The 13130-nt window shown below is 56.8% G+C and overlaps 1 protein-coding gene across 37 annotated transcripts in view; it reads left to right on the plus strand.

The window, feature by feature from the left end:
- The first annotated feature begins 423 nt into the window (after positions 1-423).
- Positions 424-13130, plus strand: part of LOC107316949 (non-homologous end-joining factor 1-like) — a 35638-nt gene continuing 22931 nt past the window's right edge. Inside the window, exons 1-16 of one of the 37 annotated variants that reach the window (XM_032445662.2) lie at positions 424-800; positions 1032-1192; positions 1358-1452; positions 1731-1804; positions 2063-2244; positions 2390-2513; positions 2833-2980; positions 3053-3300; positions 3459-3564; positions 3642-3809; positions 3963-4058; positions 4163-4338; positions 6136-6321; positions 6586-6795; positions 7341-7479; positions 8580-8638. In XM_032445662.2, the coding sequence (XP_032301553.1) occupies positions 675-800; positions 1032-1192; positions 1358-1452; positions 1731-1804; positions 2063-2244; positions 2390-2513; positions 2833-2980; positions 3053-3300; positions 3459-3564; positions 3642-3809; positions 3963-4058; positions 4163-4338; positions 6136-6321; positions 6586-6795; positions 7341-7479; positions 8580-8638 (2298 nt within the window). In that variant the 5' untranslated portion in view covers positions 424-674. Of the gene's footprint in view, positions 801-1031; positions 1193-1357; positions 1453-1713; positions 1805-2062; positions 2245-2389; positions 2514-2832; positions 3301-3438; positions 3565-3624; positions 4059-4162; positions 4514-4600; positions 4673-5296; positions 5918-6135; positions 6322-6585; positions 6796-7340; positions 7480-8579; positions 8639-13130 lie in introns of those variants that run through there. The other 36 variants (XM_032445661.2, XM_085553062.1, XM_085553061.1 and 33 more) reach the window with 36 other exon arrangements.

Here is a 13130-nt window from a genome sequence, read left to right on the forward strand (position 1 = left end):
GAGCTTTGAGCAGCAAGGGCTTTGCACAGTCACAGCTGTGGTCAATGCCCTGTGACAAAACATGGGCATTCCCTGCTTGTGGTGCTTTGGGAAGCTTCCCACCCACAGTGGCAGCTCTTAATCCCTGCCATCCTTGTCCAGGTTGCAGGATTCAGCACCAAGACTCCTACCAGCATTGGGTGTGTGGTAGTCCTACATCAGAGGCATCCTTGGCATGGGCACATTGTCCATGGATGGGAATGTCAGGACATGGGGGCACCTATGCAAGGGTTAATGGGCTCTAGAGCCTGATGGCAAGAAGGGTCTGGGCTAGGAGAGCCAGATTGCACCTTGAGTGGGTGGGGATGCTTCAAGTATTTGTAGAAAGGAGCTCTGGCACAGTCCAGTCTGTACTGAAAGAAGCAGGGGTGGATGCAGGGGCCTGAGTGAGACCCAGCTACAGGCAGTTGGTGCTGTGACAATGTCCAGTTCCTAGCCAGGGGTGGTTGTTACCTGGCCCTTATGGTGACATCCCATAGTGACACTTGCATTCCTAGCTGTAAGGGCAGGTTACTCACCAACTCAGGTTAATGGCTAACCCTAGGGCAGCTTCTGCAGAAGGTGGAAGTTCAGCCCTGTAGGGACTGCGTGGATTCCTCAGGGGGGTGAGACCCTGCCCTGCAAATTGGGTGGCAATGAGGGGAGGCAGCAGCATGAATGGGGGCCGCCATCCAGTGACTGGTGCTGGGAGCCCTGCGCTCACATCCTGCTCCTGGCCAAAGATGTGTTCCTGGATGCTGAGCTGCTGCTTAGCCCTGCAGGTAAGAAGGAACTTCAGTGAGGTAGGGTGATGGGAGAGGGCTGGGATCCTTGTCAGAGGCAGGAAGAGGCTGCATCCTTCTATGGCAGACATCCCTGTAGCTCTGGACAGGGCGTGCTGGAAAGAGTGGGGCAGCAGGAGTAGTGCTGCACCTATGCAAGGTGTTGGGCATGGGCGCAGTGGCACTGGGTGCTATGGGATGTCATGACCATGTGCCCTTTCCCCTGCACAGCATCTTGCCGTGCAGGCTTCCCTGCTCTGCATTTTCCACCTATTATTGCTGCCTGCCCTGTCTGAGGAGCAGCTTCACGCCCCAGCTGCCAGTGTGCTGCTGGCACGCAGCCTCTTTGCCTGTGGCATCTCCACGTTGTTGCAGACCACCCTGGGAAGTCGGTGAGAAAAGGGAGCGATGCTGGGCTGGGACATGGGTCTGCACCCTCTGAACATGGTGGGAAGGGGCTCAAGGGCTGGGTTTTCCATAATGACCCTTTGCCCAACATCATGGCACAGATGCCCCTCTTTCCCTCCCTAACCTGCCCTTGCTGTCCCTCTCCCTAGGCTGCCACTGGTCCAAATCCCATCATTTGAGTACCTGGTCCCTGCCTTGGTGCTGAGCTCCCACCTGTCACTTGGTGTCAGTGAAGATGAGAATGGTGAGCACAGCCATGGAACCTCTTCCCTTTATCCTGTGGGGTCCTTGGTCATGTCAGTGCATCTGTGTAGGGGTGAGGGATAGTAAAAGGTCCTGCTGTCTGGATCCTCTTCTGATGGTACACAGCACCCTGCTCACCTCTGGCTACAGAGACAATGTGTCTGGGCCCATAAATGCACAGTTTGTGGCTCGTATCGTGCCCAGAGCTGGGGCAGTGCTTTCTGGGTTGTGCTTGCTGTGCCTTTCTCCAACCAGCTGGTAGCTGAAATTCCCTTCCAGGCATGGCTGTGGCCACCATGTGCCCTGAACCACACTGCACCATCACAGAGAGCAGAGCTGCCTCGCTGCAAGAGGTGGGTGCTCCTCCTGTGCTCCTATTGCTACCCATGCCCCTCAGCTCCTGTCCTATCTCTGCCATAGCTCTCAAGGGGATTGCTATGAGTAGGGGGCACATGAGGAGGTGTGCAGAGGTAGGGGGAGATGATGGTGCACATGGGTTCCCCTGGTCCTGGGGTGAGCACAGGGCTGGATCACAGAGAACAGGTGTTCATTTGGGGGGTGACTGGGAGGGGTTGGGATGCTCTCTGTGTATTCCATTCTTTCCCCTGCAGGTATCTGGGGCTGTGCTGATCTCTGGGCTGGTCCAGCTGGTGCTTGGAGCAGTGGGTGTATGCGGCTGGGCAGTGCAGCGTTGTGGGCCCATGGTCCTGGCCCCCAGCCTCTCTATCATCGGGCTGTCTGCCTACAAGGAGGCTGCTTTCTTCTGCTCTGCCAACTGGGGGGTAGCTCTGCTGTACGTCAGCCTGGGAGCTGAGCTGGCGTGCAGCCCTGTGTGCTTCCCTGCCATAGGGACAGGAAAGAGACCTCCCCATGGTGCAAGGCACGCATTTGGGGCCCTGTACCTGTCATGCTGCATGGTGACCTGTGCCTTTTCCCAGGCTCATGCTCTTCACCATCACCTTCTCCCAGCACCTGGGATCCTGCCGCCTGCCCTTCTGTGCCTGGCCCTATGTCCCAGGGGTCTCCATGGAGCCGTCTGTTCCCACCTTGCGCACTCTCTCGGTACCACTGCTCTGCATGCTGCATGTGGGCTCCTCTGGGGTCCTGGTGGGGTTAAGGGGAGCTTGGTGGTTCTGGGGTGGAGCTGGCTGCTGGGTGCAGAAATAATGGGTGAGTGGGCAGCATTGGGGGCCATGAGAGCATGGGGGACCCGTGCAAGGGGGTGTTTGGGGTAGCAGAGCCTGGGGTGCTCCCTGTGGGCTAAGGGGAGATGTGGCACAGCTCCATGGGAGAAGTGATGGGGTGGTGGCACAATAAGTAGGATTACGGCCAAGGAGAGCAAGGCAGGAGGATCTTTCCTCAGGTTTGTGCTACCTTCCAGGTTCTCCTTCCATTCGCCATTGTCTGCACCATCTGTTCTATCATCCACCACTTCCACGTCTCCTGGGACTTGCCAGACTTGGCAACAGCACAGCTTTCTTGGGTCAACAGCACCCTTCACACACCATGGCTTCAGCTGCCCTATGCAGGTGGGGTTGCAGGGCTGGGTGCAGCCTTGGGGTCATCCCTTGGCAATGTCACTTGTTCCCTCTCTACTACAGGTGAGTGGCCACTGCTCACACCCCGAGCATTGGCGGTGGGCATCGCCATGGCCTTTGGCTGCAGCATTAACTCTGTGGGCTGCTATGTGCTCTGCGGGAAGCTGCTGCGAGCTCCCCAGCTGCCCCCTCACACCTGCAACCGAGGGCTGTGCATTGAGGGGCTGGGCAGCCTGCTGGCAGGGCTGCTGGGCTCTGCAGGGGGCACGGCTGCCAGCATCGCCAATGCCTGTGCCGGTGGCCTCACGCAGGTACAGCTGGGGGGAGGCTGGTGAGGGTGGGAGCACAGAGGGTGTGGGGAACCTACTGCTGTAGTACTGGGCTCTGGCTGCTGGAAACAAGGGGCTGAATGGTAGATCTGCATGGCAGGGTGGTGATCCTCATCCTCCCCCTTCCTCCTTGATGCTAGGATGGCTCTCGTCTCTCAGTGCAACTCAATGCGTTGGCGTGTGTGATGCTGGGCATGTCCCCGAGGCTGGTGGGGCTCCTTGCTTACATCCCTCTGGCAGTTCATGGTAGGTGTCTTCTCCTCCCCCTGTGCTGTGAAGCAGTGATGTGTGCCCACCTCCTGCAAGACTCCTGCCCCATGCAGGTGGTGTGCTCTGCGTCACCTATGCCGTGGCTGTGGGCATGGGAATCTCCTACTTCCAGTATGCGGACATTGACTCTGGGAGGAACATCTTCATTGTCGGCTTCACCATGTTCATGGCACTGCTGGTGCCACGGTGGCTCAGCGTGGCTCCAGCTCATCTGGTCACAGGTAGCAGGGATGCTCCATGGGGATGGCAAAACCTCAGCCCCATGGCATGGCAGCTACCTGTGCCCCCTCTTATGGGAGGCTGCTCTTATGGCAGCTTCTGCCCCTTCCCTGCTGCTGGCTTGAGACATCTCAGGTCTGGTCCTGTCACTCCAGGCTGGGTTCCCTTGGACCTTCTCTTCCTCTCCCTGCTCGTGATGCCTGTCTTTTTAACCGGTTTCTTGTCCTTCTTCCTGGAGAACACAGTCTCAGGTAAGGGGATGCTGTCGGTGATGCTGTGTGGCCCTGCGAGCCCCTGTTCTCTGGACCTGGTTGTGGTGTGCAGGGGGCTAGTGCTTCCATTACTCTGCTTGCAGGCACTCTGGAGGAGAGGGGGATGCTCGCTGACAGTGTGCAGCGGAAACCTGGGACCAGTTCTGGTCAGCCCTGGAGGAAGGGGAGCAAAACCAGCCCTGTGTATGGGCTCCCCACCTGGCTGAGGAGGCTGCTGCCCTCTTCCTGCAAAGCCTTCCCCTGCTGCTTCCTCTGTCCGGTGAGTGAAGATGAAAAGGAGGAAGAGGAGGATGGTGGCCTTGTAGCTGAGGAGGGGACGGCTGCTGTGGGGGAAGGGACACACCTGCTCCTGAAGCCTGGCACTGGGGAGATGCGGGCAGACAGGAGGCCAAGCCAAGCAGAGATGCTCACGTCACACACAGGAGCCTGAACAGGTGGGGACACCTCATGGGGGATGTGAACCATCCCTCCAAGGCAGCTCATAAGCCTCTCCTCCTTGTTTCTCAAACCTTTGTGGGCAGGAGGGACCTGATCTTTCACACCGCAGACTTTGTTTCCCTGCTTTGGAGAGGAACTATAAAGTCTTTCAACCACCTTTGTCCTTGGGGTTTTATTTTTGGACAGACTTTGTCTGGGAGATGCCAGTCTATGACTGTACCTGCAGAGGGCACAACCATATTGCTTTGCAGAGTGTGCCCTTAAACCCCATCTTCACCCTTTGGGTGCTATCACCTCCCACCTCCTGGGGCAGGGCTCGATGCTTTAGGAGCTGCAGGTACCAACCTTTCCCTACTGGCAATGTATAATGGCAGGAAATGATGCCCAAGACCTTGTTTGGCAGTGCCAGAGTGCTGGGTTCTATATGGTGGGCAGGTGTTTTGCAGTTCATCTCTCACGGCAGCAGAAAGGCACAGGGATCTGAGGGGCTGCCTGGTTGCACTAGTTGCAGTGAGGTCTGCATCAGCTGTGCTCCTGTTGCAGCATTCACAGATCAGAGTCCAGGAGCACAGCCCTCACTCCCAGTGCTGCCTCCACCAGTTTGAACTGGCTCGTAACAGCCCAGCTGGGAAAGGATCCGTGCAGTTCCAGTGTACAGCAAACCAGGGTACAAGGACAGAAGGTCTTGGGCTGGGAGGGCAAGGGAGCTGAACCACCAGAGGGTTGTCACTAGGTTGGGTTACAGTGCCAGGTTGCGGTTCCCCCCAGTGTGGTCCCAAGGGGGACAGTGATACTCAGGAGCACCCAAAGGTGGCTGCAGGGGGGGAAGAGAGTGTGGGTGCAGCTTTTTGCTGTCTTATGTGTGTGTAGAGGGCACGGAGAGCAGGAACTCACTCAGGTAGCACCCTGCCTCCCAGCAGGGTCCTGCCCCCAAACACTCGGTGCAGGAAGAGCTTCAGTGCAAATTTGGCTGTGCACCCCAAACTCTTCTGCAGCTCAAGGCCGTATTTAAGCCGTGCAAACCTTCTGGGACTGCTCCCCATGTGGACCCTGAACTTAGCTGCTGGATGGGGAGCTCACGGGGACCTGCAACCTTGCTGTGCCCCAGAGCACCCCAGAAGAGCAGAGTCACAAGTGCATGCACAGTATCTGGGGTGAGCAGTGAGCACAAGGCTGCCGTATCCCCTCTGCCAGTGCTGTGATGCAGGCAAGGCTTCCTCACATCCCAAACGCTCGCATCAAGCTGTTTCCCCATGCTGGTGACGTGCAGCACAGCACATCCCAGCGTGCACCCGTGCCTTGCGCAGCACGGAAGAGAGCAGCATGCTGGGAGCCGTAGTCTGGCCCTCACCTCCGGCCTGGCTGCTGCAAAACCGGCTGCTCACTGCTCTGCTCCTTGGGTAACTGTACCTGCAAGCCCTGGCCTGATAGGGAAGGCACCTGGGCACTGCTGGTCCCAGCAGAGCTGTGTGCCCGTGCAGGGTTGCCTGGAGCTGCCTGAGCACCCTCACCCTGGGCAGCACAGAGGGGCTGCAGGGAACAGAGGGTCTCTGTGAGGTCATCCCACAGAGCCTTTATGGGCTGGGGATGAGGCAGAGACCTGTTTGCTGTCTTGCAGATGGAGTGCTCCAAGGAGCTGGAGAGCAGGCTCCTGACCCAGCCTTGGGCTTCTGTTTGCTTTGGCGAGTCTGCTTTTATTGCCAAAGCTTGCTTCGGGGATACGGGCTACGCGCTGCTGATCTCCGACCTCAGCGGTGTCTGGTACGAGAGTGCCGACACGGAGGCTGTGGGGCAAAGGTCCAAGGTGAGTGTCTGGAGAGTGCAGAGACCTCTGATCCTCCTCGTGCCAGCTGATGTCCCAGCACAAACTACTGGCTGACACAACAGCTGACGGGGTACAACAGCAAGGCTGGGGTACAAACACCCCCATCAGCAGCACTGCTGCTGTTGTGCCCCCTGCTTCCTGGGTAGGCAGGGGTGGGAACATGGATGCCCTCGGCCCCAACCCCAGTGCTGAGCGGAGCTCCCTGGAGCTGACCCCCTGACCTCCCACCCTTGCTTTCCCCAGGAGCTGAACAAGCGGCTGACGGCCCCCGTGTCCTCCGTCCTGCAGCGCCTGCACGTTGTGCTGAGCCCCGTGCTAGCAGGGCAGCCGCACGCCGCCACGTCCTTCTCCTGCCAGCGTTCGGCCGACGGGCTCAGCCTGCGAGTGAGGAGCGAGCTGTCGGGGCTGCCCTTCTACTGGGACTTCCGCTGCAGCCCCGCTCCCGTGGCGACGGTGAGGCGGACCCCCCGTCGGGGCGGTTAAGCCTGAGCCGCCCTGCGACCCTGCGCGCACCAGAGGGCGCCCGGCGCTCGCTCTAAGGCTCGTGGACCCGGCCTTGCTGCGAGCCCCGGGTCCGGAGGAGATGCCGTGCCTCCTCCGTGCGCTCGGCGGCGTGGCCAGGCTGAGGGCTTTGGTGCCCATGGCTCTGCAGCCCGTGTGAGCCATGGGCGGGGGGAATCCCTCCTGCTTCTGGTCTCCTTTTCCTTCAGTTGTGCTTGTACGTCTGAGATCCTTTTGGTTTTTTATCCAGTGTGGCCATTTTCCCGTATAGAGATGCACAGATCTGTGGGGAAGGTCTGGGTGGGCCCATTGAGGGTTGGGGGTACAGAGTGGGCTCTCCGCCTCCTGCAGCACCCCAAGTGGCACAAGGAGTGTGGCTGCTGGGCTCCCACTCACGCTGCAGCCCTCAGCTATGAAGTGGCAAGGATGGGGTGGAGGGATGTGTCCTGCAGTGTTCTGGTTCCCTTCTCCTCGCTCACATCTTAGGACTGTCCTAGGTGTGCCGTCACCTTGTGCGTCCCCTGATACAGATGAGCCTGGCTTTACAGCACCAGGTGCAAGAGCTGACCTCCATGCTACTCCGGAAGGATGCTGAGATCGAAGACTACAGGGAGAGCGGGGCCACTTTGAGCAGAGGTGAGGAGGCTCAAGCAGCGAGCTGGCATGCTCTGTTCCCCCTGGCTATCACCCAGCCAGGCTTGCGTTTCATGTTCAGCCGCTCCAGCAGCAAGACGGTAGCTAGGAGGCTGGGGAGCAGCCCCTTGGGGACAGTGAGGGAAGGAACAGCCCTTGACTGGTAGCCGGAAGACTTGGGGAGTCGCCAAGGGGCTCTCTGCTTTGCTGAGTGCACCTGGCTGCTCCCCAGGAGCCCGCACTGATGCCAGCAGGGGCTGGTCCTGGAGCCGAGTCAGGCTCCTACCCGCGGAGCTCTTGGAGAGCAACCAGTGGCTCCCAGCTTGACGCTGCTGGAAGTGCAGCTGTGTGCGTGGGCCCCTGTCCAGGACACAGCCTGGTGTGGAGGATAGGAAGGTGGAAGCCCCCTGAGCAGAACATGGGTTAGGTCCTGCTGAGGGTGCTTTCTGTCCCCGAGAGTGGCTGAATGCACCCAATCTGCCCAGCCAGCCCACCTGCCTTGTGCTACAGAGCTCGGAGCAGCTGGAAAGCCCAGTTGGGGTCCAGGGAGTGATACTGGTGGGTTTCCCTTGCATTGCTCAGCAAAGATGACCAGGTACTTCTCCAGACAATATCTTTGCAATGATGGGAAAAGATTAGTGTGGAATGAGGTAAAATGGGGGTTTGTCCCTGTCTTGCAACATGAGGACACAGAAAAGCAGCTGGAGATGAGCAGCTCCTGACTTCCTGGGTGCATGGCTGAGCAATGTGCAGACTGGGATGGTGCTTCCAAGATTCTTTACATTTGAACAAGTCGTGGCGTCTCCATAGGCCCCAATCTGGGCTGTTCTTGAAGCTGGAGTAAGGCATCAAAATATAATGGACATCTACTACTAGGAGAGAAACCAGCCCAAAGGCTGCTGCAGAGGAACACTTGCACCTTTGGGTAACTGGTAGATGTGTCCCCAGGCCAAAGACCTGCAGGGTGGTGTGGCTGGCTCAGGGGATGAGTGTGATGGAGCTGTTCCCCTGGAACAAGGGGAACAACAGGCAGGAGAATGTGAAGCTGGGCTGGGAGGTCTGTCTTGGTCTCTTCTCAGGCTGACTCCTTCTCCCCCTTGCAGATCGCCTGCGAACAGAGCCCTTCCAGGAGGAGAAGTTTCTGCAGAACTTCATGGCTGAGGTAAGGAATGGTGCCAGTCCTCCTTTCTCCAACCAAGGTGTTGTGAGGAGCCAATACCAGAGGCCCCAGTTTGTCGTCTGCTGGGCTGGATGGGGAGCTCTGGTAGGGATGGCTGGACTCGGCTGGAGGGGGGTAATGCTCACTGTGCTCTCATGCGTCCCTCCTTGAGCCCTTTTGAATGGTCTGAAGGACAAGCTGGGCTGGGGACACATCTTCCACTGGGGATATGGCACAGTGTTTTGTTACCCTCTTGCCACTGCCTGGCTGCTGGAATTGCCAGGGCTGTGAGCTGAGCTGGCTGCTCTGTGAGAGCACCTTCCCATGGACCTGAAAGCCTGATGTTGACAGCAGGCAGAGAGCAGATGAATGAGGAGACCTTATCTGCTCTGTTTGGTTCATCTTTGGCTTTTCGGAGTGACTTTGCAGTGGCTGATTGTGGGGACAAATGGCTTTCAACCTGGTCTTGGTGTCATGCCCATCTCTCACCCATGGCACACTTGGCTCTGAAATCAGATACATGTGTTGGTGAAGGTGAGGTTGGAAGCAGGAGCTTTCTTTTTCCCCCTTTGCATCACAGAAGCTCTAAAATGATTCAAAGCAATGGGGAAATATCAGAAATTGATACTGATGAGCACAGAAATACTCTGGAGTTTCTGTGTGCCGGCTGTGCAGGAGAGGGGAGCAGTAGCAGAGGACCCTGGATCAGCCGGGAACACAGTGTGGTGTCACACATGCTGCATAGAGAGGGTGTTGCTCTGTGGGACATGTGCTGTGTTCTCATACAGCTGGCAGAGCTTCTAAAAACGAGAGGCAATCCTCCTTTACATGGGAGGCATTGCATCCAGCGCAGGCAGCTTTCGTTTCCCCCTGGTTATGATGGACAGAGATGAATTCATTGCTGGACTGAAACTTTGAGGTTGCCTAGGGACCGATGATCATGACCAGATTACATTCACCCTGGGCATAGAAAGGACATTCCTAAACAGTAATTTATATCCTTCATGCTCTGAAAGGGCTAATTTCCCGAAGCAGGGGGAAATTATGAGTGAAATCAGCTTGGAGGAAACGTTTAGATAGAAAAATGTGAATGAAAATTGTGAGCTCTTTCAGAAGAATCTCAGAAGCCACAAAAAGCCACAATTCCACAATCAAGAAAGAGGGCAGCGCTGGCTGAAAGCCCGTTCTGGTTCAGCGGCAAAGTGAAGGCAGCAATTAGATATAAAAGAGCAGTTTATAACAAATGGGAGAGCAGGAGCAGATAGCAATCCATATAAATTAGAAATTATGAAGTGTAGAAAATGGGTAACAGAAGCTAAAGACATCAGGGAAAAATCATGGCGAAGGACAGAAGGAAAAGGTTTTATTTAGTGCATTAGGAGAGAACCCCAAAGTGCCGGCGATGGGCTAAGCCTGTTAATAGGTGGAGGTGGTGAGAAGATTGATAATGAAGCAGACATGGCAGAAGTGCTGGGCAGATGTTTTGGTGCTGCTGCTGGAATTATGCAGGTGGATGTGCCGGTACTGGGAGATGATGGAGCTGCTCAGTTTCTGTGTGCAGTTCCATCCAGAGCTCCCACTGTGAATTTTGTAGGATCTCTACCAGGATTTCTCAGCTGTCCTTTGCCCAGGCTGAGCAGTCCTTGTGCTTTTAGCCTCTTGCTGCAGAGAAGCTGTTACAGGCTTCCGCTTACCTCTGTGTCTTTTCATTCCTACTGCATCCTTTTGGAGAGGCAGTACCAGGGCTGTGTGTGCCTGGGATGGATTCACCTCAAGGAGTACCATGATATTTGCTGCTGTCTTTTCTCTTGCCCCCTGATTTCCTTTTGCTTTTCTGGCTGCGAGGCTGGAGTTTCCAGACACCTCGTGGCATCAGCAGGGCATCTCCTTGTCATTCCTTCTTTGGCACGAGCTGCTGCAGTGCTCTGCTCAGAGAACGTGAGGCTAATTGGAAGAGTAGCTTAGTAGTAGTAGTTTAGACGATCTGGTTATCTCTGCAAAATGGGCAGGTATTTCAGCACGGTGTAACACTGTGATAGGAGAAATGAGAGGAGCAGGAGGGGTGGAGGGTCCCTCTGGGCACACTTCAGGATGCTGGGAGTGCTGCCACCAGCTCCCATGCCTGGGCTGTGAAAAAAACGCCGGGCAATCAGTGAGGAGTCACAGGAATTAACTGAGGGATAGAGAGAGCCCAGCATTGAGCGACTTGGAAGGCAAGAGCTCTGACTAGCTTATCAGAAAGAAAATTGAGAGGTGCCTTGCAGTGCGTGAGGGTCTTTACAAGGAGAAAATGCTGGTTAGCGAAGGGCTCCCTTTAATCTAGTGAAGAGCAGCAGGATGTGAGCCAGGCACGGGGAGCCAGAGCCAGGCAATTCCCAGCTAGGACAAAGGCACATGGTTTTGCTCCTGAGGGTGATTAGCAACTGGGACACGTTCCCAAGGGCAGTGGTTGAGACTCCATCTCTTGATGTCTTCAAAAGCAGGCTGGGAGCCTGCTGGGAAGCAAACCAAGATGCTGGGCTCAGTATTGGGCCGTGCGTGGTTAAACATCAGTGGCTGAGAGGTCAGATGGAGAGCTCTGATGGTCCCTTGTGCAATGGGACTGCAGATGTTTAATGATGAGGGCAGCGTGATGGGGTGCAGGGTTGCAGGATGCACAGATGAACTCCATAGCTTTGCTTGTGGCAGCTTTGAAGCCTCTGCTTCCCAAACTGATGGTGTATGTCCCGTGGAGAGGAAAGGACCTGCCAGCCCCAAGAGCTGCACGGGAGCACACCGCTAACATGCCTTTTCACAGGGCTCTGCTGGCCAGGGTGTTGTAACTAATTGTGGGGAGTTTTCCAGCAAAGCCCTGGGAATATTTATACGTTTAGGAAACGACGCTTTCACACACACACAGTTTTTGGCAAGTGTTCACTGCTTAGCAGCTGCCTGCTCTCAAGCATTGCTAAGGGAGAGCAGCAGCCACGCGCATGGTGAGGTGAAGGTGGCAGCTTTTATTGGCAAGCCTGGGGGCTCACATGGGGAGGGGGAAAAGTGAGCAGCTCCAGGGCTGGGCACCTTGGGGCTGTAGGTCCAAGGGCACATCTACAGCGGGCGCTGCTGGAGAACCCTGTGGCGATGAGGGTCATTTCTCCTGCTTTGGTCCAGCCGTACAGCACTCAAAACCACTGGGATAAACTCACAGATATGATCAGTTCAAATATAGCCCCTATGCCCCAGGATGCTTCACCCTGCATATTTTTATCTCCTGTGGCCGGTGCGCGCTGGGGTGGATGCTCCGCACCTCCGGCCGCCCTGTGCACTTGGCTTGTGGTGCAGGGCCCCGGCAAACAGGACGTGGAGGGTTCATGGTTTGACCTGGCCCAGCGAGGAGGAGGATGTGCCATCAAAACAAGCAACGCTGGAGAGGAAGATAAACAAACACTGGCTTCCAGCACGGCCCTGGCTGAGGGCAAGTGGGAGCTCTGGCCTGGGGCTGGTGGGGCGGTAGGGCTGACGTCAGGGAATGCGGGGGTCAGAGCCCCATCCCATTGTTCTGCAGCAGGGCTGGGACAGGGCTAAGCATCTGTCCCCATCCCACAAGGCGCAGGGATGCAGGCAGGTGGAGGTCTCCCACTGGGGTTGCCCAGTGCTCTCACCTGCCCTGTGCCAGCACGTGCAGCCAGCCACCTGCCCAAGCTCTGTTTACCCACACCACTCTGCCTTTCCCTTTTAATGGGTGCTAAAAACAGAGCTGGGGATGGGAGCTGCTGCTGGCTGCACATGGGTGACTGTGGCTGTGTGTTGGGCAAGGCAGGGACCATGTCCATCCTGCAAACCCAGCCTGCTGTGGCAGGGTGGCAGAGGAGGAAGCAGCCTTTTGGCTCTTTCTGTTGACAAATGGTTTTAATTAGTGCAAGGTAGCTGTGGCTTTGCAGCTGCCTCTGGGCCAGTGGCACAGGCATGATGTGGGGCACACATGATCAGTGGCACAGGATGATGCTGTGGGTGCTCATCTGCACTGGGGTCCCTCTGCATGGCACCAGGTAGGGGCTGGTGGCCACAGCTCTGCGCTAGCAGGAACAAGCACTGCAAAAGCCATGTGTCCTCATGTCAGGCTGGGGTCAGGGCAGATGGAGAGCATGGGGCTATCTCTAGGGGATGCTTGGCTGAAAGGAGCAAGCCCACATACGCATCCAAGCCTCAGCACTGTACTCATCATTGATCCAAAGCACACACATGCGCGCCAGCACTGACGTGTCCATTGGGCAGAACGTAGCATCCCGTTTCTGTATGCTACGCTCATTTCTGTGCATGCGTCCACAGGTGGTGGGGAGAGAGGCAGTTTGGGGTGAGTGTGGGTACCCACTGCCGCGTGGGGGCTGACCGCTGCGTGGGCGCCGGGCCCGCCCCGTGTGTTTGCCACCAGGGCGCGTGGCGGTGTGGCTTTATTTATTTATTTGCTCAGGCAGCATCAGGTGAGGGGGGCCACGACTGGGCAGCACTTTCTGGG

Source organism: Coturnix japonica, chromosome 7 (assembly GCF_054131305.1).
Source record: "Coturnix japonica strain WE chromosome 7, WE-NBRP24, whole genome shotgun sequence".
In the NCBI taxonomy this organism is placed as follows: Eukaryota; Metazoa; Chordata; class Aves; order Galliformes; family Phasianidae; genus Coturnix; species Coturnix japonica.